The 27,009-nt window shown below is 41.1% G+C and overlaps 1 protein-coding gene across 1 annotated transcript in view; it reads left to right on the top strand.

Moving 5' to 3' along the window:
- Positions 1-2,657: 2,657 nt before the first annotated feature.
- LOC109030629 (pleckstrin homology domain-containing family A member kramer) overlaps positions 2,658-27,009 on the top strand; it is a 173,770-nt gene continuing 149,418 nt past the window's right edge. The window contains 1 exon segment of the mRNA XM_072298468.1: positions 2,658-2,965. Coding sequence (XP_072154569.1) covers positions 2,909-2,965 — 57 coding nt within the window. The 5' untranslated portion in view covers positions 2,658-2,908.

The following is a 27,009-nucleotide window of genomic DNA, read 5'->3' as shown; positions in this document are numbered from 1 at the left end:
GCAGACCGTTTTGATAAATATAAATGTTGCAATTTTGATTCCCTGGGACGCGGGGCCCCTTTCGCCGCCTTTGAGGACCAAAGGATACCTACCATTGAAACTTCTAAAAATGTTATTCTACAATATATTCTTTGAGGGCCCCTTCATTATCTCTGAGGCTGCAGGAACTCCCTAGGTCTTCCTTTACGTATTCGAAATTTGAGACTTTAGGGGCCCTTTCAGATTTCTTCGTTATACATTTTGAAAACTTTGGGATCTTAAATGAACCGCGTCTAGCAGAAAGGAACCAAGTCACATCAGCTATTGCCAAATTTAACTGGGCAATTTAATTTTTTACAAGAAACTTTTGTGCAGATTCCTTTGACAAGTTTAAGGAATCTGCTTCGTGCTATGCAAAAAATTCACTGAGATTTGCACAAAAATCCGCACAACTGTAAAACATTGTACACTGTGCACACATGTTCTACACGGAGGGTATGGATTCGATCGACATGAATCGATCGAAAAATGAAAACGTGAATCGATCGACATGAATCGATCGACACCGATTCGATCGACATGAATCGATCGACACCGATTCGATCGACAAATTGTTAAAAAAACCGGTGTCGATTCGATCGACATGAATCGATCGAAAAATGAAAACGTGAATCGATCGACAAATTGTTAAAAAACCGGTGTCGATTCGATCGAAAAATGAAAACGTGAATCGATCGACACCGATTCGATCGACAAATTATTAGAAAACCGGTGTCGATTCGATCGACATGAATGGATCGAAAAATCAAAACGTGAATCGATCGACGTGAATCGATCGACACCGATTCGATCGACACCGTGAATCAATCGACAAACCCGTGAATCGATCGACAAACCCGTGAGTCGATCGACAAACCCGTGAATCGATCGACAAACCCGTGAATCGATCGACAAACCCGTGAATCGATCGACAACCCGTGAGTCGATCGACAACCCGTGATCGATCGAAATCCGTGAATCGATCGACAACCGTTGTCATGTTTCGACATCCATTCAGTGGATCGACATACCGTGAATCGATCGACGCGGTGTTGTTCGAATTTAACTGTCGATCGATTCACGTTTTCATTTTTCGATCGATTCATGTCGATCGAATCGACACCGGTTTTTTAACAATTTGTCGATCGAATCGGTGTCGATCGATTCATGTCGATCGATTCACGTTTTCATTTTTCGATCGATTCATGTCGATCGAATCTCCGATCATCGAATCCATACCCTCCGTTCTACACATTGTGCTCACTGTAAAAAATTGTATTGCCCCATTAAATTTTGCAATAGCTGATGTGGCTTGGTTTCTTTCTGCTTGACGCGGTCCAAATAGACTAAGAGGTTTCAAAAATAATACGATAGAGAAGAAATAATTAATTTAATAATCTGGGGGGAAAATCCAGAGACAAGAGACCCTCCACTGGCCTCTTGGCGACAGGTGGAAGCTTTTACTTTCGGGGATTCAACAGTTCCTTATGGACAATTATAAGGGAGCAACAGTCATCACCCTAATTTCGGCTGTTGACCTACCTAAATGGTCGATGATGAGCTTCGGGTGACGTCATGAGCCAAACAAGTTTCCTAAACTTCGGCCATTTTCGGCTTGTTTGCGAAACGAAACTGCCAACACGTTGTTAAACATCAACCATGTAGGTAAGTCAACAGTAGAATGCTGAAGTCCCGAAAGTAAAGGCCTCTATAGACGATCAAATTCCCGAACCAATTCCGATCAAAGTAGCATCAAAGTGTCGGGAGTCATCAGTCTGAAATTCATAAATTTGCTTAATTTTAAAATGAAAACTTGACAGAAACGTTTCCTGTGGCAGGAAATGATGAATGATGGCACTCCTGTCTGATCTCACTTTGATCAAAAAAGTGCGGCCCGTCAAAATTTGATGGTAGATGGTGACCACCAGTCATCAGCATGTCTACTTTGATCGGAATTGGTTCGGAATTTGATCGTCTATAAAGGCCTTAAAAGCTTCCACCATGGCCAAGATACTAGTGGAGGGTCTCTTGTCTCTGGAAATCGCGGCGGGCGGAGGGGGCCTCTTCGGGCCGAGATTCTCGGCCAATCCGCACTTGCTGACGTTACAAATTTTCCCGATAAAAGCGTATATTTTCGTGCAATGCAATGGATATTTTTCCTTGGATTTTTACGATACCTCGCAATAAATACTAAAGTAAAATTCACTGAAAAATTGCAAGAAAAATATTCACGAAGTTCTCAAACAATTCGTATTTTAATGTAGGACATTTGGCAACGTCGCAGGGTTCTTACGGTGCTCTCCTGCGGCGCGGCAGTATGTGTAGAAGCCGTTTACGGAATATTCCAAAATTATCCGCGAATTCAGCGGTTCAGCGAGGAATCCGGTGAAGCAACCGAGGGCGCAAGAGGCCAAACCTGTCGGGATGCTGTGACGAGAGAAACGAGAGATGAGTTAATGATACCTCCGGACAAAAACGACCAGGGATCCAGCCATGAGGAGAGAGAGACCTGAAAAAAATGAAGGAACGGGAAAGGGGGAAAAAATGCTGATGTGAACACACCTTAGGAAGGTACCGGGAGTGGGGGAAGACACCGCCGCCGCGGCCGCGGGTTTGTTGAGCCAACGAACACACGAACCAAACTAGTTTTCGTCCGGCGTTCAGGCACGGGAGATCCACGCCTCTCGGTTCCGCGGTCGATGGTTAGTTGTTTGTGTTTTGTGTGAAGGATTTACAGATTAATTTGTGTCTTTTCGCGTGCAATTTCCCGTCTATCGTCTACCTACAGTTACCGAGTTTCGAATTTCGTATCTGTGCTGTGAAGTGTCTGTGTCTTGTGCCCGAGGAATCTAAAAGTGTGTGGCTTTTCTTCGGTACCTGTTGCTTTCTAATGACCGTAGGATTAACCTGTTCTTCGCCGGTTGCCGAGTCTCTTAGTTTTCTAAAGGTTTGTGTTCAACCTCTCCTTCATCTTGGTCTAGCGGTGTCCGAAGCTGCCGTTTACTTCGATCCTTAGCTTTCGGCTAGTTTCGAACTAGTTTCGAGGCATTTTTTCGATTTGCTCCGAGCGCTTTTGCTTTGATGATGCAGTCTTTGTTTTTCGGATAGGTACCAAGGTGTAAGAATGATCAGTGTGAACTGATCACTTCACTTACCGAGATGATGTTCCTTTTGAAACTCGGGACACATTCTTCCCTAATGAATACTTACCTCTCTACAAGCTTCTTTACCTACTCTCTCAACGGAAGAAGCATGTAAACAAAGCCATTAGAGAATCTCACAATCAGTTTCATAAGAAGTGTGGAGGCCATGAGGTGGAAACCGTATTTATTAGCTGTCAGTATTGGCCAGTAAGAAACTCTCTGACGATTTATCTGTGTAAATCACACTATATTGGCAGATTTAAGTACATAAACTTTTGGCTGGAGACTATTTAACGGAGCAATACTCGGATATGAATGAAGGCTTATGAATGCGGAATGTCAGGTGGTTGTTTGTCCTGACCCTGCCTAGCTCTCATGTTATCATTTTGGAGGGACTACATGATTCCTGCTCTGATTCATCGATGCCAAACCTTGAAATTCACTGATCTTGGCATACTTAGGTATGGTCAAACAGTTAAATTATGATCGCAAGAAGGTTCTTCCGGGTATTCTCGCATTGAAATTTTATGTGTCATTATCAAATTCCTGGCAAACCTCCTCCCACCAATTAGGTAGCTCTTTGGAATCAACCTAATTGTACTGCATGCTGCCTGATTTCCTTTTCTGTTGTATTTATTCGTCAGAAAATAAGCATCGCTCTGCATTGAAGTCTTGCAAGCAAGTGCCTAAGTACATACTCTCTTCACAATCTGAGGCAAAATCACATTAAAGTGAAGTACTCAATAAGTTGAGTTTTAAGTCCAAAATAAAGTAAATGAAAGGGGGAAAAGCTTGAGATGAAATCAGGCAACATGGAATGTACTTAATGAGTTGAGCTCACTCTTGGAGCCGAACAGTTTTGTACCTAAATCTGATTGAAAGTATGGATCAGTTGTGAATCTTTCAATCGAGATACCAAATCGGGCCACAAATCAATTATTACAGTAGACACCAATTTTATTTTCAGCAGGGGAACCATCCGCAGAATACAGTCAGAAGCTTAAGCTTGTTATCTGATGTTTGAACTTTGCTAGCTAAGTCACATTGGAAAACTGTTTCTGGAAAGTAACAGATCCTTGCTTTATATTTTGATTGGTTGGTAACTTTCGTTTGGATACATGAAGTTTCCTAACATGTTTCCTTTCTTTTTCCTACATGGAAAAATGAAGTTTCCTAGCTCTCAGTTTCAAAGTTGACAGGCTGATGGACGGAAAATGAAAACCTCATTTTCATGCAATATGGAAGCAAAGCCTATCTGACATGACAGGTGGATACGGATGTAAGAATTGACTAAATGCACTAAATAGTTGGAGGAATTAAAAATTTAGCGCAACTAGGAACTTTTTGGTGTGGGGGGGGGGGGTGACTGTGGCGAGGGCACTAAAAAAACACCTCTTTAAGCCTCAGTGGAGGGTTCGGGAAATTTTCTTAGTCCTCTGGGAGGATTTGTCTCAGGAGCAATTTTAAGTTAGTACACTGAAAAATTGATCAAATTTCAATTTCTAAGACGAAAAGTATGTTGCGCACCTACTCAGAAAAATCATCCACAATTCTCGGGAGGGTCTAAGTATTTGGGGGGGGGGGGGGAGGGGGTTGCCCATGAAAGTCTAGCTGCAAGACCGGAATTCATTGTCAGTCTTATGCCTGCGCTTAACACTGCAATACCTTCCATCCACAGCTACTTCTGTTAAAAATTGTATTTTACTTGATTATGATCAACGTTCAGTTGAAGTGTGCTAAGCATGACTTGAGCTTCGAACTTTCAAGCATTCATTGTCTACTTTTACCCCTGCAAGTAAGTAGATCGTAAGTTGCAAGAGCTAGACTCATGTCGTCATTCTCACAAGATCCGCAGAGAAGGAAGAATCTCTTCATAGTTAGAACGGATAATGTCTGAACCACATCATAATTCTATCAAGAAATCAACGTTAGCGAGAAAATTTTTCCTAAGCCTCGACCGGGCACTAATTCAATCAGGCTCGAGAGAGTCTTCGAAAAATTCAAGGAATGAAACTTGCAGGAACAATGACAGACGTCGAGCGTCTAGTCATGCGTTGAAAGTTGTTTACATTTTAAAGGAGCAGAATGGCCAGCTAGAATGCATCGTCTACGGTATGCGCTATGAGTGGCGAGCCCTGCAGTTGTCTCTCTTGGTATTTTCACCTTGCATTCACTCCCGGTCCCAGCTGCGACTGTGCAGTCGACTCGTTGAGAAAGGATTTTCGCCGAGGTCGGCGCGATTATCCACCCTCCGGGCCCGGTCCAGAAATCGTGTTAAGATAATGTCTTCTCCTGCACCACCGCGGTCGCGCGATTGGGTCCTTGCCAAGTTCCTCCAGAAATGGTCATAAAGTGCCTTCGAGACGGTCAAACTGGACCTCATCTCACTGGCCGAGCTACGCTCTTTGAAATCGGGGAGTTCATTTCACTACTTACTACTCCTAGTTCTTGTATCTCCCGCTCACAGTGCGAGTTAAAATAACTTGTAGTTCAAATCGATGAACTACGCTACTGAACTACCTTTCTAAGAAAGAACGCCGTATGAACATTCAAGAGTTGCCAAATTTCTCCGGATAAAATATGTGTTTTTGACGAAAGTTTTATTTATTTTTCTCAGAAATTTGCAGATATTTTAGATTAAATAGGTATTGGACAACATTTTCTGAAAATTTTGAAGAGAAACATCCTCCGTTTTTTCAATAAATTAGTTTTTCATTGAAGGAGATATGGCAACTTCTGGAGGTTCTTAGGGCTTTTTTACTTAGTATGGTAGTGCCGCTATGCGTTAATGCGTTCGCACTGGGTGTCAGCTGTCTACCTTCATATAAAAAACTGGGAAATTTCAGATAATTCGCTGTCCACAGGAAAATTTGTCATGGATCAGGATATTTTGAGGGGGTCAAGCAAAAAATGACCAATTTGACTCAAATAACTAAAAATTTTGGCTCGTAAAATCAAACGGATGTCAATAATTTATCCGCGCAAAAAATCAGGGAATACCGTACAGTTCTCATGCTAGGGAAAGTCAGGAAAATTCAAGATTAAATTTTAGTAGACACTCTGTCGTGTATTTCACTACTGACTTCTGCTCGGAGTTCCGGCTCGTAGTCCCAACACTACTCATTTCTTTAACTAATTCTAATCCGAGTTAACGGTCCATTTCTGACAGTGAAGTCTAATGAGAAGAAATGGCCGGCTTGTACGCACCTATATGCATTGCTTGTCTCCTCATGTCTGGCATTGGGCATGAAATAAGTGTCCTTTCATTGTCTCAAGAAGTCTAGACTGCCGTGCTAAGGAAAACCGCCGTATGAACATTCGAGAGTTGCCAAATTTCCTTCGATAAAATGATTATTTTTGAGGAAAGTTGTTAATATTTTTCCTTGAAACCTTTAGGAGATTTAGGTGAAATTGAGAGAAAAAAACCATATAACTGGAACAATAATATGAATAAGCATAATGAGAAATTTGTATTTTATCAAAGTAAACTTGGCAACGCCTGAAGGCTCATACGGGGTTTTTCCTTAGCATGGCAGCAGAGTCGTCGATAAAGTGTATCAAATGCAAACTCCTTCCACCCCCCTCATTTTATGTCAATGTGCTCTCCTGAGAAAATATCGAAAAAGTTGGTCCACCTTCTTAATCTACGACTTTATGCCCTCTTGAATTTCTCTCTGGAATAGTTTTTGAGGTACCAGTCATCAAAAATGCCGTGCGAGTTTATTGGTTCCCAGGAAAATATGTAAAATTTTCTGCAAACGGGCAACACTACTCCTTAGCAAGTTGCCAGATCTCATGATTAATACTGCCAGTTTTACGTTTTGTCTATGGTATTTCTCTGGATTCCACGACAACGGAGCAACCCTGCGAGCGGGACGATTAGGCTCGGTTCCAAGAAGCCATAACACTAACATTTCGGAAATCCACGACAGCAACAATGTCACAGATTATCGGACCGCGCGCGCCGCGCCGCTGCGGCCCAGCGCCGAAACTAATGACCTTCCGCCGAAATTGGAGCATTCCGCCGGACTCGGGGTGGTTGAGTCTATGTGCATCTTCACTCTATGTATTAAAGCCAATAGCTTTTTCTTATGGGTTGAATGTGGAATTGGGTCAGTAGCAGGGACCAAGCCCAAACACATAGCCTAGATTTTGCTCATTAGGGTGGATTTGGACTTCATTTTGCAAGTAGGAACTACAATTTTTAGCTCAATTTAGAAACAACAAATGAGTCAAATATTGTATTCCTTAATTGCAAAATTTAGTTCATTTCGGTCCATATGCCGTAGTGCTCTAAAAGATAGGCACCCACACTAGAAATCAAATGTTGCTAACTCGGTCTCAAAAATACTCATGTTTGGACAAAATTCTTGAAAGTGTCAGGTATATTAAATGAAGGCGCGAAAAAAATTGACAAAGAAGCGTACCTATTTACTTACAATCTCCCTGGAAATTTTACATTTTATCAGAAGGCATGAGGCGATACTCGATTGTTCTCACTGTGTTGTTCCTGAGCATGTGTAAAACAAGCCAGTTCAGCCGAGTTTAGCGGAGAGGAACTAATTGTAAGTACACGATCACGAGTATACAAACATTCATTTTCATGGAGAAAGGTACGTTCGCAGGTACGTTGTTTCCGAAATTTAAGTCAATTTTGATCTTTTTCGCGGCATTTGACCTAGTTGCTTTAATCTGAGAGCAATGTTTGCAGAGTGTTCAGATAGTTAAATGTTCTTCTCGTTTGCGAACAATTTTTTTTTTTTTTATGAAAATGATGTCATTACCCGGATTTACCTACTTAGAACGAATTTTGTAGCAAGGAACTGTTTTTATTTTGCTTATTCGTAAAAGCACTCCTTTCTGCCGTCGAGATTCAATAAGATCATACGTCGTCTCTAAGATGATCCGATAAATTCATCCTTCTTCGCACAAAGCAGTGCATTTCACTCGAGTCAAGATCTTTTTGAAGTTCACCGTATTTATTAAAGTAGCGTCCACGCCAAGTAAGTTTACGCATTTTTAGACTGCGACAGAAGATCGTCTGACGTCATTCTCGCATGGAAAGTAAATGCAAAAAGCATGATGGCAGATCTTCTGTAGCTGCCTAAAAGTGGGTAAACCTAGTTGAAAACTAACTTAAATCTGCCACCGTTGATACGCTTTCAGAATAACAACAATGGACCACTAGACAAAGTACGAATTTCAGCATTCTGATACACGTTTCTTTACCAAAATTTCACGTAAAACACGATGCGCACAACGAATATTACCGAAATCAACTCCTTCCGAAGATATTAATGATCCTTGGTGCGTGAATTCAAAGCACGCGCTCATGAAAAACTCAATGCTCTACGTGATTCACATCGCGCGCTAAACGGTATCACGACAGTCTCTGCGATATAAAAATCTGGCAACCTCAATCTTGACGCTTTGGCTCAGCTGTAGCAAATTGATAATAGTTTGAACAACACATGGTGGGAAATGAACATTGCTCGATTGAGAAGATCGTTGAAACCGTTGTAGTGCGCGATTTGACTCACGTAGAGCTTTGAGTTTCTTCTGAGCGGGCAGTTCAAATTCCTCGTAACCAATGTGAAATAAAAACGTTAATATCTTTGTTAGGAGTTGGTTTCCGTAATTTTCGTCGTGTGAATTGTGTTCTGAGTGAAATTCCGTTTAGGAAACATGTATCAGATTGCTTAAATTCGTACCTTGTCTAGTGGTCCATTACCTCAAAAAAGTTGTCAGAATGTTCCGCAGAAAAGTAAACAACGGTAGCTATATTATTTGCCTTTGGCAAATTCACTTACACTTGTACTGTTAAAACTGTATCTCTGCCTCCAGTTCAGTTTACCATGCCCGGTAGAATAGAACCGGAAAGGAGAGATTTCAGTTGTGGCATAGTTGGCCTTTTTCATGGCTGTTAACACGGGCCATTTCCGTATCCGCCTATCCGCATGATCCATTCTTCGCACTCCGGAATCCTCGGCGAGCTGTTCAAACATCGCCGATCCTGTTTGTCCCCAGCAAACACTTTTGAGGTTGAATGCACTCTCACTCCCACATGGGCTCGCGACTCGCAAAACTCAGCCTCTCATGTCGAGTGAAAATCTGAAAAACGGCCCAGCTTGAAGTGGAGGAGAGGCTTGAAGATATTCGGACTTCATTTTGCTATAATTAGGAACCACAATGTCTAGCTCATCCGTAAAAACGCTTATGTGCTTGTGCATAGGGAAACTAGGCTGCCGTCCTAAGGAAGAACGCCGCATGAGCCTTCAGACGTTGCCAAATTTCCTTTGAAAAAAATCAAGAATTTTCGGTAAAACTTGGAAATATTTTTCCTCCTATTTTTCACAGAATTTTGTTCGTAATTTGGACTAGAGTTACTGAAAATTTCTAGGAAGAATATTCCTAACTTTCCTAAAAAATAAACATTTCATCGAAGGAAATTTGGCATCTCTCGAATGTTCATACGGCGTTTTTCCTCAGCGCGGCAGTAATGGTGCATTCGCTGTTCCTAAACTATGCTAGAAATTGTAGCTCCGAATTGCTGAATGTAGTTCATTTCTTATTTCTTGAATATCTCCATAGGAGGATGAAATGCCTGCCAGGGCCGTTCAAAGTTGGGAGAATTTTTTTGATGTGTTTACTCGCGAGGACTGGGTGTATTATTTGCCCGAGTTTGTGTGTTTGCGTCGAGTACCTTGCAATGTAATTTATACCGGCTGCCTGTGCAAACATTTAACTTGCTTTCAGTGTCAATACAGTGGCGAGTATTTTTCTTCCCAACTGCGTGTCACGCAAAAAGTTTTTCGAATAGAAGGTGCCTTATCGTAAAGCGATTGTGTACTTGGGGAGCCGCAAGCGACTACTTAGTCGATGAAAATTTAAACTAATCTGATCTGTTAGTCAGGCGATTATTAACATTTCGGTGTGTGATTATTTACAAATCTTACCCTATAATATAAAATAATGTGAGTAACGCATAACGCTCTAGGCGCGAAGCGCTTCGGTTGGTTAGACCACGAAGTGGTCAGTGGTTGTAGCCCCTTATTCTAGTGAAGTTCGTCGTTCGTAACTTCATTTCACTGTCGTAAAATTTCCTCTCTCAAGTTATATTTTTACCATAAAACTTTCGAGAATCTCTAATTGAAAATTGCCCTGACTTTTCTTTTGAATACACACACAAATGAGCTTAAGTTTGAATAGAAATGGCGCTCAAGTATCTTGGTGAAAAATGCATCAGTTTTAGTCAATTTTGCAGCACTGGAATGGAGTTATGTTCCTTTGTCTGATGAGAAACGACAAATCGTCACTAATCATTATACTTAAACATCCTTCGTTTGAAGGTAGATACTTTGGAAAACCGCAGTTGATTGCTGTCTTCTAAAAATTGCAGAAATTACACGGAGAAATCGTCTTAATAAAATGATGGCATTCAGTAAGAAATAATGCCTAAAACTACGTCACCGTTAGTTCAAGTAAATTTACTAAGTATCTCTAAAATGAGCTGCACGAAAAGTGAGGGGAATTTTCATAACACTCGAGTATTGACTGTCAATTTTGAGGACGCTAAGTAGGCTGCAAGGAATTTATCGGTGAACTTCGAAATTGAAAGACCCATCAACACTGGGAAAAAAAAAAAAAAAAAAAAAAAAAAAAAAAAAAAAAACACATCAGATCTAGAGTCCAGACTCTTAAAAACATCGACAAGAAAAAAATACTTTTGATTCAATCGGATTTGTGCTTAAATCAAGAACCAAGCCTCTTAATTTGAGCGGATTTCCTTTTGATTTAAGATTAAATCTGATTGAATCAAGAGTATTTTTTCTTGTCAGTGTTTTCAAGAGTCTGGACTCTAGATACAATGTGTTTTCTTCCAGAGAAGGAGATTTATCAGCAGAAATTTTAAAGAATGAAAAATAATAATTCCAGAATAATACTAAGGTCCGGCATCGCTGGGAAGAGTGAAAAGTGAATGATGAATGCGAACTAGCTGTAGACTCGTCTCGTCTCGGATGTTGTTGTAATTTTTATTGACTGAGTAAATCCTGTTCTCTCACACTTGTTCTCTTGAATTTTGTATTTGCTCGCCTCGTGCATACCCTCCCCGTATTGTTCTCGCTCGAGAGATGTACATATTTAAAGTCAGATAATTTTATTTGAAAAGGTCACGCAGCCCAAGCACGCGCGGGTACTTATCAGATTAGACCGTCGCTTCATTTCGCTGAGGTGTCTCTGTCATTTTTTGCTCTTCTAAACAATTAGATTAGGGAAATTTACTTGCTTCTCATACGTGAGAATTTTTTCAACACGGTGGCGTTCATCTAAGCGAAAAGCGAATCTCTCCTGTATGTACATTGAATATAAGTCTCGCTTCCATATCGCTAACCTATGTAGGTATGCATATTCATTCAGTTCTCACTGAGATTAACTCATTGAGACATTTTTATTTCGATCAATACTCCTTCTTTTATCGGAAAATGAAAAAATGATCTCTTTAAAGGCCAACAAAATGTTTTAAGTAATTGAAGGCAGATTCATCAGCATACTGAAGCTAAACTGGAAGTTAAAACTAGGCAATAATTAACGAGATGGTACGTTGTCATTTCTCTTTTTTAAGAAAGAAAATTTGTTCATGGTGATTTTGCGACAACGGGAATAGTACTTAGTCTCGCCAATTTAGTTTATAAATACTCCGAATGAAGTAATTGAAAAAGAATGCTGTCATCTTCTGAAATCGTTCAAACATTTACGGAGAAGAATCCTCCATACTGGGGACACGAAGTTTAGGTCTTCTGGTCTTATTTTCCAGTTGGAACTTTAAGGGAGTCGATGAAAGTACTTTAGAAGTGAGAGTCGAACTTCGAAAGCTGGAAATTAAGTTTTCACCCAGTTGAAATTTGCTGTGTCTTACACGCACAGCGCCAACCCACGCCAGAGTAGAGTGGTCGAGTCATTACTACAGTCTGATGCGCCTTCAATTCAGCTAGCCGCAATATGCTCACACCCGTGGTCGAATAGTTATCTCGCGACGCCTTCCGTGAATGAAGCTAAATCGATGGCTCCATGCGAAAAAAGCGTATTTATCTCCGATTGCAAGGTTTCACGCCTCTACTCATGTTTAATTTTTGACCGACTCTCTCTCTACAACTACACACACTTTTTCTGAAAAGTATCTGGGAATTTTCCAAAATAATTTCCGATATAGTCACAGAAAATTTCGACGCGATATTTTGGTTCTTTCCTCTTTCTTTTTTAAATCTACTAAAAATTGAGCTTTTCAACTTATCATTTTAAACAAAATCACGAAGAAATTTGATACGATATTATAGTTGGTTTTTCTTCTTCTTCTTTTTTAAATTTTTTTCATCACTGACCAAAATATACGATTCCCAGCGGTAATAACTTTATTTTCAATTGATTCATCCTACATAACTGAATACACTAGATCCCAAATTGATGATAACTACTTTCTCCCAAGGCAGCTCGCATTAATTATTTTCGTCTCCCTCTTAAAACCCCCTAGGTATTCGTCGCATTCCTCCCTAAGTACAAGTCGCATCATTCCGTTTTACCATTCGATCTTTTCCTGCTTCAAGAAATAATTTCTGCGCCGATCTTTTACATTTTTCAATTTTACCCCTCATAAATGGTTACTTTCTTGCATTTCTCGTTTTAACTCGCTGCGCTAATATCCTTCTTTTGTCTTTAGATTGCACAGTGTGTGTTCCTTAACATGTTTGTCGTTACATGGGTATAACATGTGACGTTGACCCCATTCTCGTAACGGAGCAGGGGGTTCGTTGTTCTAACATCTCTTGCAGCTCGGATACGTGGACCCGAGTGAGGCGACGTGAGCTCATGAGTGAGGTTTTAATGCTCGCTTCCCAGTAATCGTTGCTCTTCTGGCGCAGTGGCGTGGCGTGAATTGCGATATATCGATTGTTATGCCATTTAAACCCATGAAAAAAGATCGATTATCAGGGTGTTCGCAGCGAACATCCTAGTAATCGATTCTTTACCATAGTTTCAAATGGCGAGATATCGATAATCGATTATTCACGCCACGCCACTGCTCTGGCGTTAATGCGTATCGCAATATCCACGTGAGCCCTAATTTACATGTGAATCTATGCTTCATAGGGCTCATGCGGAAATCGACGTACGCCCTTACGTCGGCGGGACGACGTAATGTGCGGCATTATTCGTTATAGCCTCTACCGCTCACGTCGTGCGACGTGAGGTGTTGAAAAGCTCATCGACTAGGATTACCCTCTGCATGTTTACTCACTATTGTTCGTGTCCACCTGCATGCTTGCTTTTAATAGTTCATTCAAGCGTTCAAATCTTGAATTCTAATACGGAGCATGCTGAACCTGGAAATGCATGGAGTATATACACGCATGCTAAATTTCAATTGTTAACCGTTGGGGGTAGTGTTTCGGACGTCCAACATAAAAAGTTTCTTGTTCGTATTACTTCGTATCATCAGATTTTGCCAATATTGATGGGAAAGTTCCACAATTATTCTACCGTGCTAAGGAGTAACGCCGAATGAGCATTCGAGAGTTGCCAAATTTCCTCCGATAAAAAGTTCATTCTGGAGGGAAGTTTCGAACAGGTGTTTTTCTTTAAAATTTTCAGGAACTTCATGTGAAATTTCGAACATAATTATCTGAAAAATTGGAAGAAAAATGTTCATAAGTTAACCAAGAAATTCGTGTTCTATCAAAGGAAATTCTGCAACGTCTAAGGTTCATACAGCGTTTTCCCTTAGCACGGCAATATTAAGGTCGGTATTTATGCTAGGAGACGCAGTGCTCTCTTCTTTTCCAGTAAGTCCAAATTTTCTCAGCGGGTATATTCTTTTCCAGTCATGCATAATTATGCATCCTCTAGCTGCGCTTATCGTTGACACAATTTTTCCCTGACTCTTTAACGCTTTAAGAACGTAAAATAAACGAATACTTTTTCGCAAATAGTGAGGATCGAATTATCATGCCAACGAACTGGCTTAAGCCCCCACTTCACTGTCACAATAAATTGAAATGTTGGTCCCAACTCCCAGGCCTCATTCTCCGAGAAACTTGTTAATTTCCACTTATCCACCCCCTTGTCGCCCTCGTTAGCAAGGCCTACAGCGGAACCTCGTTTATACGTAAGCTTTGCCTTTAGCTCTCGAGGCAGCTCGGCAGTCAGTCTGCGAGTCGGTCGAAACAAGGGGTTGGTTGCGGCCTGGCCCCGGTGGCGCGGGGCGGTTTCATCCCCTCTGCCCTCGTTATTAATGAAGCAGCTGTTTGTTTGGTTTGCCAGGGTGCTGACTTGGCTCTCCCCTCCTCTTCTATACCTTCGTTTTGATAAGCCGGTGTCGGTGCCGGTGGCGTCATCAATACCTCAACACCTCTTTGTTTGCGGCCGTCGTAATGAAAAGAGATTTAATTTTGAATTCATCGATATTCGTGAACCGACGCCGCCCCATATGCAGCGCGAGTGCTGCACTCAATGTTAACTTTGATGCTTTTCAAAGTCGAATGTTTCCTCTCTTTTCAGAGGAATCAATCGAATTATTTTGCCGCTGCATGCTGTTCACGGCACGGGGTGTCTACTGTCCGGAAAAAGTACGTATATACTGAAAAGTACAGATTTCGGAAGGTCGGTATGGAACTATGGGAAAGGTACGGAAATGCGAGATTTTCGTGATAAACACTAAAAAGTAGCTTTGAGGGTATGCAATTTCCATCCATGAAGTTCCTGCTTCGATTCCTCGTATTTTCGGTTTATTCCTTCGTCATTCCATCATTCCAGTAGTTTTCCAATCCGAAACATTTAAAAATACGTGGCGGTGAGGGAAAAGCCAGGATGTTTAGTAGTCGCAAAAAAAAAAAGAAAAAGAAAAAAAAAAAAAAGGTAAAGGAAGGAAAAAGTACCGAATACCTAAGTAAGGAATTTGAATGACAGGGTACCAATAGACATCCTAATCCAGAATTTCAGCGGTTTTCTAATAATTTGTTAATAGAATTGGTGTCGGTTGGTTCAAGTCGATCGATCGAAGTTTTTTATTTTTCGATCGATTCATGTCGATCAAATCCATACCCTCCAAAATTATGTCCATTCCAACTACACGGTTCCTTTTGCTGCCAATGGACAGAACGGACAATTCTGCCGGCCGTCGTTGCGTCGGTGCTCGGTTGGGTTGGGGCTGTTGGCGACAAAAATGATGCGTGACGGATGGGTAAGCGAGTCGGATGATGAGGCCCCGATGACGCCACCGGCACAATGGCCCGTGCCGTCCTAAGAAAAAACACCGTATGAGCTTTCAGACGTTGCCGAACTACCTACGACAAATCATGAATTTTCGGGAAAATTTGTGAGTATTTTTCCTCCAAATTTTCAGAGAATTTAGCTCGTAATTTAATCTAAAATTGTTCGAAAGTTTAAATGTAAGTTGTTCGTAACTTTCTTTCAGAATTCGTATTTTAAGAGTAAATTTGGCAACATTCGAATGTTCATACGGCGGTTTTCCTGAGCACGACAGCATGCTCCTGGTGGGAATCTGCGAATCGTCACCGTCGTCTCGGACCCCCGTCTTTTGTCTCCCTCTCTGTCCGTCTCGTGGGTCACTCATCTCCGTCGAGACGCGACGAGCGACGCACAGTGGATTGAGTCAATCGGAGAGATCGCACATGAAATTTTTAAGTAAAACTGCCAAGTTCGATGTTTAAATTGTCACATTTTAAATCTTTAGGGGTGGATCTTGTGGAAAATTTCACGAGGAAACCAATGGAGCCACTTTTAAAACCTCAAAGTTTCGTATGAAATAAGTTATGTGCTTTCAAATTTTCCAAATTTTATCTGATCTCCCCCATCGACTCGTTCCTTTGTGCGACGACCAATGCATCGATGTCCAGTCGGAGACCGAGGACCGAGACGAAGAACGTGCTCCTCCGCGATCTCGGGCGGGAGTCGCGAGGTTCACCAGTCATCGTTGAGGCCGATGGATGCAATCCATCGTAAGAGAATGAGCTTTACTGTCTAAGGAAAGTACGTATCTCGGCCCCGCTACAGTTTCACGTTTTCCAGATGATGGTATCCGAGCCCGAGAAAACAGCACTGCATGTTAAAAAACAGGGTTGCCACAGTCTGGGAATACCGGGAAATTTCAGGGAATTTTAAAAGTCAGGGAAAAACTGGAAATGTCAGGGAAGATGACGAAAACGTCAGGGAAAAATTGTCTAGTCACCTTTATTTCCTTTCTGGAATGCGTTTGACGTTTCGAACAAGAAATTTTGCCTGGAAACTATTTCAAATCATTTAAATCAAGCATATCCTCAATATTGTCAAGGAATTTTACCAAAATTTGACTAAGAAACTGGGGAAATGTCAGGGAATTTCATTCTCTAAAGTCTGTAGCAACCCTGTAAAAATCGAGGGGTGAAATTCAGTGCCAGAGTCTGTACATTGCCCAGGAACCTCGAATGATTTGAATGCAACGTGAAGAGCGTATGACACTCCGCAAAAAGAGTAAACTCTACTCAATTAATATGTAAGTCACGAAACAAGAATTGATTCCGCTCCGCATTCATATCAATCGGGGTTTTAGAATGCTATGCATAATTATTAGAGATTCGGCACAGAGTTTCTCAGTTTCACTCCAAAATCTTGAACGGCGAAGAAAATACCGGAATCTTTCTCGCAATAAGAACAATTAATCGACTTTTTGTGTTACAATGTGAAGTAGAACACAAAGTAAACTGAACGTGCGGCTAATAACTTTAGTAAGTTTTTTTGGATTACATTGACCAAATATTCGCGGTTTGAAATCTTGCAACCGCCTCAATAGTCAGGCGCGAATCTTGGAATCAAAGGGGTTTGTGTGATTCGCGGCGCGAAAGATGATGATTTCCAAAATCCCTTAACCAACCGGCGCCCCAAAAACCGAGGTTCTAGAATTTCTCCGAGTTCATCCTACTTATAATAAAAAAAACTTCTCTCAAAAGTGTCAGAGTATGTGATTAAAAGAAAAGGTTCATAAAAACCGGACGGTGTATCGGCCAATGCGTAAGTAGGTCAAAATCTGTAGACACAACACGAACTATTTCAATCCTGCTGCGGCGAAATCTGGAGACCTACGTCGCTGTACCCGAGGCTAGTCGGGGTAATTCTTATTCGTGAGTCGGCTCTTTCGTTCTTTTTCGGGCGAGCCCCGTCCAAACTGCGACTACCCGGAGGGCCAACAGCAGCCACGGCCCGGGAATTCGGGTCAGTCGCCGGGATCGCGTCGCGAGACGGGCATTTGGCAGGACTGCAGGAGCAAGCGGTTCGCTCGTACTCCCGCGCTAAGGAAGAACGCCCTATGGACATTCGACTGTTGCCAAATTTATTTATTAAATGCGGTGCAAAACCCATCCCTTTTACGGGATGTCATACACTTTTACGGTGCTAATTTTACTTTCAAATTCATATCACTCGGGGGTTTTGGCCGCTATTCAGACTCCAGCACCGACTCTCGCTCCTCGATTTTAATAGTGTAAAAGGAGAATTTGCTGGCAGGGGCGGATCCAGCAATTTGGCAACAATGGATTCCTTCCATTTAAACCCATGTTAAATGATCGATTCTTCTCGGGGCACCTGGCCCCTCCAAGAATCGATACATTTCAATAGGTTTAAATGGAGAAAAACAGTGTTGCCACTTTGCTGGATCCGCCTATGTTTGCTGGTGTCTGAAATTGTGTGAATTTCGTTCTCAAGAAGAAACTTCTGAGTAAGCTGAGTATGAGAATATGCTTGGCTTCTAAAATGAACAATTATTATACGAACGTAGCTCATTAAGTAAGTACACAGTGAAAAATCGAGGAGAGAAATTGGATGTCGGAGTCAATAGAGTGCTCAAAAACCCCGAGTGATAAGAATGCGAAGTGAAGTTGGCACCATAAAAGCGTATGATACTCAGCAAGAAGAGTAGATCCCGCTCCGTAATAGTCATTCCGTAAGGAGAATAGATTCCGCTCCGCATCCATATCTCTCAGGGTTTTGGGCGATAGTTAGATTCTGACACAGGATTTCACTCCAAAAGTAACAGTATAGCAATTAAAAATCTTCGTGCAAATACTCCAATGCAAACAAAAAAGTTGACGGACAAAAACTGATAAATTAAAAAAACGACGATTTATGATAATTTCTCAAATAAATTGGTATCGTATCGGAGAAAATTTGACAAAGCCTGAAGGTTCTTACGGCGTTTTTCCTTAAGACGAGCAGCGTAAACCGAGGCCGTAACCGGCGATGGATTTGCGGCGCTGCAGAAGCTGAAGCAGTCACATGCCACTCGGAGCGCGAGAAGCAAGACGCAAGAGCCGAGCCTGCCATGATCAGTCTTCGTTATCAGGCGCCTGGGGGGAGTATGCCAGTATGCCGAGTTGGCATAACTGTACTTACTCTTGCCTTCTATGCCCATGCCCGGTCCACGACGCGGTTGCGGCGCGGCGCGGGTAGGATTAGTTTGTGCAGCGTCTTTGTTGATGCACTCCTCGCTTGAATGAGGTCTGCGGACCGATTATTGAAATCGATGGACAAAGCTGTAGACGAAGAAGACAGGAGGTGTATGGAGGGCTCCCATTGGTGCAAGCGGGTGGTTGCAATGGACAAAGAAGGTAGGTTTTAGACTAACCATCGGCAACCTATGAGAGACTCTACATTTAGTTAGTCCATTATTTCCTCCCTTATAGTCTGTAGGAACCACCCATCTCAACCAACAGGATCCCTCCATAGACCCGCAGGTCTTCTTTGTCTATAGCTTTGTCTATCAATTTCAGTGATCAGCCTGTATGGATGCTAAATCAGGGTGTCTACAAGTCCGGAATTCCCGGAAAGTCCGGAAATAATATTGATTTATTAAGGGCGGTCCAGAAGTACTGAAAAAGTGCAGAAATTTCGCAAGAAGGTCCAGAATTTTTTGTCATTTTTGTCGCAATTTGAGCGAGAAATTGAAATTTTTGAATTTTTTCGAATTACGTCAATTAGAGGTACTGAAAAAGTACTGAATTTTTCTGTTGGAGAGGTACTGAATTTCTTGGGCATGTACTGAAAAAGCACTGTAGAAGTACTGATTGTTAGTTAGTCTGTTTTGTTAGACATCCTGGTTAGTCCAACAATCCCTACCTCAGTCTGTAGGAACCACCCATCTCAACCAACAGGCTCCCTCCATAGACCCGCAGGTCTCCTTTGGCCCTAGTTTCGTCTATCAATTTCAATGATCAGCCTGCAGGGATGCTAAATTAAATTTTACAAGAAGTTAAGCACTTCGTGCTATCATGGAACACCTTTCTTTGACATAATTTATTCTTTTTCAGACAAACTGTTTAACTTAATAACGGTTTAATGTCAAATACCAGTTCTCATTTTCCTCGGCTGTTACAGCTAACGTGAAGGGAAAAAATTGCAAAATTATTTTTGACGATCCTCGTGTTCTATTTTTCTAATGAGACCCTCACAGGGTTTGACCGGTTTCGGACTCGGGAGTTAGAAAAATCCGAAGGCGGAACGACAAGAATTTATTGGGCAGCGACCAACCGTGCCGCGGCACGATGCCTTTGAAACATGGCCTCAAAATGATGGCACAGCCGGCCAGGTCCCATCACAAGGGCCGGCGTGTCCACTTCCCGTTGCGTCGATTATGCATGAGCCCATCCATATTCCGGTTTGGTGACCGAGTATTTTAATACGCGATTTATAGGCCGCACGACTTAACGCCGCACTGTGAATCGAGTCAATCAGAGAAGTCGGACATGGAATTTTTAACTAAAAATACAAATTTTGATGTTTAATTAGTCGTATTTTAAATTTTAAGGAGTGCTTCCAAAAGAAAATTTCACGGGAAAACCAAAGGAACCACTTTTAAATCCTCAAAGATTTGTATGAACGGAGTTATTAGCTTTTAAAGTTTCCAAATTTTGTCCGACCTCGCCCATTGACTCGGTCCTCTGTGCGTCTCGGCCGTTAGAGCTTTGATTATTGCACTCTAAATGACAGAATGTCCGGTAAACCGACGTTTGGTTTTCATATTTACATGCGTTGGTCTCCATGTACATCGAACCGAAGGAGCGTGCCACCATCAATCGCTTATCCCTGCAAAATTCCATGATGCACACGCTTCAAAGCCAACTCATTTTTCCTAGAAACTCATCGGATTTCTCTTCGTAATCCAGGACTGTAAATCGAGCAGCTACAAAGGAAGATGAGAAGATAGCTACTGAGCGAGATTCAGCAAAGATATAACTACTTTTTAAGTTAAAAAATAAACTCGATGAAATGTTACGATTCGGTGTTTCATTAATGTAGATATATTTCAATTTCATGTCATTTTAGAGAAAAATTTGTCATATTCCTCTTTCTGTTTTGTGTGAGAAAGCGGAGCAAAATTATTCAAAATAGTACGGAAATACCATGATTACAAACTGGGACGTACAGAATCATAAATTACTACATTCACCGTCAAAACTATTGTTATTAAAATCAGCAGCATACATTTCCATCTCCTTTCTTTCGCCTAAAATACTCCTTCCTCTTTTAAAATGTGAAATTCAAAAAATCGATAAATAAATTTTTTGATTGTGATTTCCATAATTCGATCGTAAAATTTGTAACTACCGATTTTACAACAACAGGGAATTAACAAGTAATTAACAAACCATACCCTATCGTAAATATTACCTTGCGGTGAGCTAACCATCACCTTGCGGCAAGGTATCGGCCTTGCCATCCTCTCCGAGCCCTATCCGAGCCCTCGCCGAGCCAGTTCAAGGAACTCGACGACCGGGAATAAAACCGTATGACAACACTGTAGACCCAAATCCAGGCGCAGGGCTTGAAAAAGGCGACACAGCATCGGAAATACCCCGTGTTTGGGTACGATTTTCGTCTCCAACGTTGCCATGCATAATTATTGCCAGTCGTTAAGTTCCACGAACTGACCCGGCGAGGCCTCGGATAGGGCTCGGTGAGGGTGGATAGGCCGATACCTTGCCGCAAGGTGATGGTTAGCTCACCGCAAGGTAATATTTTCACTAGGGTATGTACAATCTTTCGTCTCTTCTTTTCCCCCAAATCACATTAAAACTGTCGCAGTGTTTCAGTCCGGCGACTGACGGCGTATACTATCTCCGTCCGTGTCATTATTCAAAATTATAAATAAAACGGCCGATTGGGATGGTCCCAACTCCAGTGAGTCGGCTAAAAGCCTCATTTTTCTGACAAAGCGAATATCACTCCCGACAGCAGATCCGAGAGCCTACTTGCCGCGTTGTGACGAAATTTCCTCAATTTCCTGCACCTAAACAAGAAAACGGGAGAATTTTTGTGGATATGCTTTCAACCTCGATACAACGAACACGTGCGTTGGGAACAGAGTATGATGGTGTTTCGCGGAAGCAAACGGAAGCCACTGACAATTTTGTCTACTTGCGCTCGTGTAGGTGTACTGTCGTGCTAAGGAACGCCGTATGAGCCTTCAGACGTCGCCAAGTTTCATCTGATAAAATACGAATTTTCCGGGAAATTTGAGCACATTTTCGCTCCGAATTTTCAGAGAATTTTATCAGCAGTCAGATTTAAACTCTCTGAAAATTTCACGGGAAAATAGTTTTAACTTCCCTCACAAATAAATATTTTTAAGGGGGAAATTTGGCTACTACTGAATGTTCATACGACGTTCTGCCTTATCACGGCAGTGTAGGATTCATGTGCAGTGCTTCTTTCTTATCCATACACTGAGGAAATCATCAAGCTCCTAAGTTAGACCCTAAATGATACCATCTGCATCATCTGCAAAAGCACTTATCTGCCAAGGGAAACTTATGGCACATACCTTCTCTCTAAAATAACCCAGGAATACGAGTTTTTATTTTCAAAATGCAGTTCATGTGGTGCTTTCTGCAAAATAGGGGCCTTACTTCGAAATTTTGAAAAACGTGTTTTTTTTTCTCAAACAATTGCATGTGTCAAACCTTTTGAATTGCTAATTTTTCTGTTCACTAATCAGAGTGTTTTGTTTCCTCGTGTGTTTCAGGTAAATATATCTCACTGTGGTGCACGCATTCTTCTCATACAGTATGATACAAATAGGCAGCAAGGTGAGTGCTGTAACTTGTAAACTCTCATAAATTCAAAATCGAAAACTGAAATAACGTAAATTAAAAATTTCTAAAGGACGAGAGACCCATAATCGAACTTATTAACTCAAAACTAAAACCTATTTTGTCAAACGACGCATCCATAGCTGAACTCCAACTTCCCGTCAATCGTATGCCGCAGAATTGATGTGAGAAACGAGTAATTTTTAATGAATTTACGGAATTACTGGAAATCTCGCGTACTTGCTGCGATACTGCGGCGATCATCACGTAATTTTTGTCCTCTTCTTCTTTTTTATTTATTTATTTTTTTGGGTGGAAAATCGCGTATTTTCCGAGATATTGATGTGAGAAATGTGTGATCTTTATTAGTCTCAATCAACTGTCACAGAATCCGCGTATGATCACTGGAAAAATCGCGTATTCGCCGCGATATTAGGGTGATCAGATATCGCGTAAATTCTCATTTTTTTAGAAGCGGACCAAAGACGAGCAACTATTCGAACTCCGGAGTAGGTTTGTGGTATCACGCGAAATTGAAGGAAAATCATAGTTTTTTTGCCGTTCTCAAATTACTGACGTTCATGAATGTTTTATTCGCGTGGATACAAAAATCGCGTATATTCAGCGGTATTGGTGTAAAAATGTTGTCATCTTTAATGTTCCATATACATTTTTGGAAAATCCGCGTATGTCTTGAGATATGATTGTGAATGACGCGTAAATATTAACAAAATCGTCCGAAAAATCGCGTATCTGCCGCGATATCGCATCGCTACTCGCGTAACTTCTCATATTTCAAGAAGCAGAAAAGAGACGAGCAACTATTCGAACTCCGGAGTAGGTTTGTGGTATCACGCGAAATTGAAGGAAAATCATAGTTTTTTGCCTTTCTCAAATACTGACGTTCATGAATGTTTTATTCGCGTGGATATAAAAATCGCGTATATTCAGCGATATTGGTGTAAAAATGTTGTCATCTTTAATGTTCCATATACATTTTTGGAAAATCCGCGTATGTCTTGCGATATGATTGTGAATGACGCGTAAATATTAACAAAATCGTCCGAAAAATCGCGTATCTGCCGCGATATCGCATCGCTTCTCGCGTAATTTCTCATATTTCAAGAAGCAGAAAAGAGACGAGCAACTATTCGAACTCCGGAGTAGGTTTGTGGTATCACGCGAAATTGAAGGAAAATCATAGCATATCGTCCATCTCACATTACTGACGTTAATGAATGCCACGATTTGCATGGTCATGCGTGACACCTTTCTGGCCGACGTTAGTCTTGGAGAATTTAATCGCAAGGCTAGAAAAAAGTACTGATATGTGCTTGTTATCTCTTGAATGAAACTATCTATACGAATATGATTGACACCTTCTTGGGCAGCGTTATTCTCAGAGACTTAAACGCAAGGATAGGAGGAAGAACTAAACTGATCTTAACAGTCAACGACTGCGCTTGAGTCCCTCTGATTGCCAGCGTATCCATAAAGCAAAATTGCATCGATCAAAATGTATTTAACTAAACTCAATCGTAGTATCCTTGACAAAGTGTGTTATGAATCGCCCGTTTTTGAGAACTGTCCTAAGTAGTGTCACTGCAACACATTGTCATATTCAGCGGGTATAGAGAACTTACTCTATTAAGAATCAAGCGCGCAGCTATTCGAACTTCGGAGTGAGTATGTTGTATCATGCAAAAATGAAGGATAATCCTAGCTTTTTACCTGTCTCAAATTAATAACGTCTATGCATGTAGGTAGGTATAATGCTCGCATATCGTTAAATGCATGCGTAGTTGAAGCGTTTACCTAATTAGTTTTGAGTTTTTACGAAAAATCGTGTATATTCTGCGAATTTAACCTGAAAGCTCGTAATATTTACAGTATTGCAAAACCGGTGGAAAAATCGCGCATTTGGCGCAATATTGAGGGAAAAGACACGTATAATTTTTTATTTGTTCATTAAACCGCTGGTAAAATTGTGCATTTTTTTATGTTCGCGGAAAATCGCATAAAAATGTTTCATGAATCAACGCTGGCCAAATCGTACACTAAGCGTGCAATTATTTGAACTCCGGAGTAGTCATTCGGTATTACGCGAAAATGAAGGCAAGTCTTAACTTTTCACCCGTCTAAAATTACCGACGTCAATGTATGTAGATATTATGCTCACGTTGTTAGATGTGGAAATCAAGCGCGCAACTATTCGAACCCCGGAGTAGGTATGTGGTATCATGCGACATTGAAGGCAACTTGGCCTCTATCCTGTCCTAAATTACTGACGTTCATGAATGTCAGGTTAACGTGTGAATATTAGTTTAACACCATGTCAGTTCGCCTTCAATTTTTAATGTAGGCAACATGGGCTCGTACGTGGTCGAATAGTGGTATATCATCGTAAAATCGGAAATTTTTAAACACGGCGCCGCATGGCGCCTGTCATACGTTGGCCGGAAGGTGACGATATAATTACTACATTTTTACCGAGTTTTTACTCCTCTCCGTCCCGTTCCTTAAAGCTAGATCGCGAGCTCACTCCGAAATGGAGACGACAAGTCCAAATTGAATTGTCAACTCGCTTTATCATTCAATTATTCCGGAATAAACTTGACGCCCCGTCATGAAGTGCACGTGTGTGCACTTGCACGTCGGATCGCATCGAATCCGCCGGGTTTGCACAGGTAAATAATCGCTCCTCGGGCGCAAGGATTTATCTCGATATCCTCATGAGCCCTAGAAAGCATGTATTTATACGTAAAGCAAGGCTCACGTGGAAATTGTGGCACGTCTTTTCGTCGGAGGGGCGGCGAAATGAGAGTTAAAAATCACGAGTCGCTGTTGATCCGGCGCTAATCTATCACTCGGAGCTGTTTACACATCGATGAAGCCATAAACGATCTTCGCCTCGCAATGTTTTCAATGCCGATGAGAGAGTAATCTCAAGCTCGGATTCTATCACTCGATCGCTAATCCGCTGTAATTTCCGTCTCGTCAGATTTCGATGAGCTTTCAGTCGGCTGTGGTCTGGCGACATTCCTTACACCATTACACTATCGTGTGGTATCCACCCGGAACGACGTATCGATATCGATAGCCGAAGTGCGAAACCACGTATCTATATCGTGGTGTTTCAAAATGTACGCTCATATTTAGTTTTTCAAAGAGAACTAAGCTACTTAGCTCGAAATATCAAACTGAATATTTTGCTGGTAAAGCAGGGTGTGTACAAGGCTGGAATTTCCGGAAAGTCTGGAAATAGTACTGATTTTTTAAGGGCGGTTCGGACGTACCGGAAAAGAGCGGAAATTCCGCAAAAAGGTCCGAAATTTTTAAAAATTTGTTGTCATTTTTGTCGCAATTTCAAATTTTGAAATTTTTCTAATTTCGTCAAATGGAGGTACTGAAAAAGTACGGAATTTTTCTGTTGAAGGAGGTACTGAATTTCTTGAGAATGTACTGTAAAAGTACTTATTTTTGACCAGCCTGTTTTAGTAGACACCCTGTAAAGAGGATTGAGGAATTTTTCAAGAAATTATGTCGACTAGATTTCCCAACGGAAAATTACAGTATGACAGGAAGTTTGCAAGATCGCAAACAGAGGTAGTGGTCTTGACCAAAAACTTCGAGGTGTACAGTAAAAGAATCTAATTGTAAATCCCTTTTCTCAATGAATTGTATAGTAATTTTTAGACGCTTCCCGAAGCTTTTTAAGCCTTCTTGTTAAATGCGGCTGCACTGCAAGATACTGACGTTGAAATTGTGGCTCTCGTCAAGGAGCACCTACTCCAATTATAAGTTTGGTTGTTACACAGTATTTCTGCGCTTACAACTAATTCTGCACTGTAGAAAGCACTCAGGAGATGCTCAACGCAGTAACTGGGTCAAATGTTTTGGTTTTACTCTAATGAGAGTCATTTTCCTTACCGAACTTGACTCACAATCGGACGTGAGGAAATGGACTCGTAGACAGAATAATAATGAAATCACCACAAAACATGTTTTCTCACAGAAATACACAGATCATTGGACATAATTATTGTTTCAAAAATCCACTCTTAAGTAATAGGCGAGCGCTTTTCGCTTACATCATAATCAGAAAATTCAAAACTTCCCAATCGCGATAAAACCAAACTCAACTTACAGCTGAATAGGTGAGCAAGCTCATCGTTCTGATGATAATTGAAGATTGATTCCATAGAAATTTCCCTCCTTTTTGGATGCACAGTACTTGTTAGGTTCACTGGAAAAAAACCACACTGGATCTAGAGTCCAGACTCTTGAAAACATTGACAAGAAAAAATACTCTTGATTCAATCGGATTTTTGCTTGAATTAAAACGAAATCCGCTTAAATTAAGAGGCTTGGTTCTTGATTTAAGCTAGATTCTGATTGAATCAAGAGTACTTTTTCTTGTCGATTTTTTTAAGAGTCTGGACTATCCAATGTGTTTTTTTTTCCCAGTTTTGCTATGAAAGTATTCAACAAAGCAAGAAAATAGTGTCATCGTGAAGCACACTGATTTCAATTTGGTTCAGAGTTCGGACTAATTACCTAGATTTAGGGTTTTTGAGAAGCGAAAATTTTAGTAAAATTTCCCTTCATTATGAGAAATGAGAAAGGAATTCCTCAATAAAAAAAGACCCCTAATTTTCAAAAAAAAGGAAAGAAAAGAACCCCTCTCTGCCATAAATTGGATCCAAATTACTTCC

Source organism: Bemisia tabaci, chromosome 3, assembly GCF_918797505.1.
Source record: "Bemisia tabaci chromosome 3, PGI_BMITA_v3".
Taxonomy (NCBI): domain Eukaryota; kingdom Metazoa; phylum Arthropoda; class Insecta; order Hemiptera; family Aleyrodidae; genus Bemisia; species Bemisia tabaci.
Note: the sequence above shows the minus strand (reverse complement) of the source record. Positions and strands in the feature narration are given on the sequence as shown.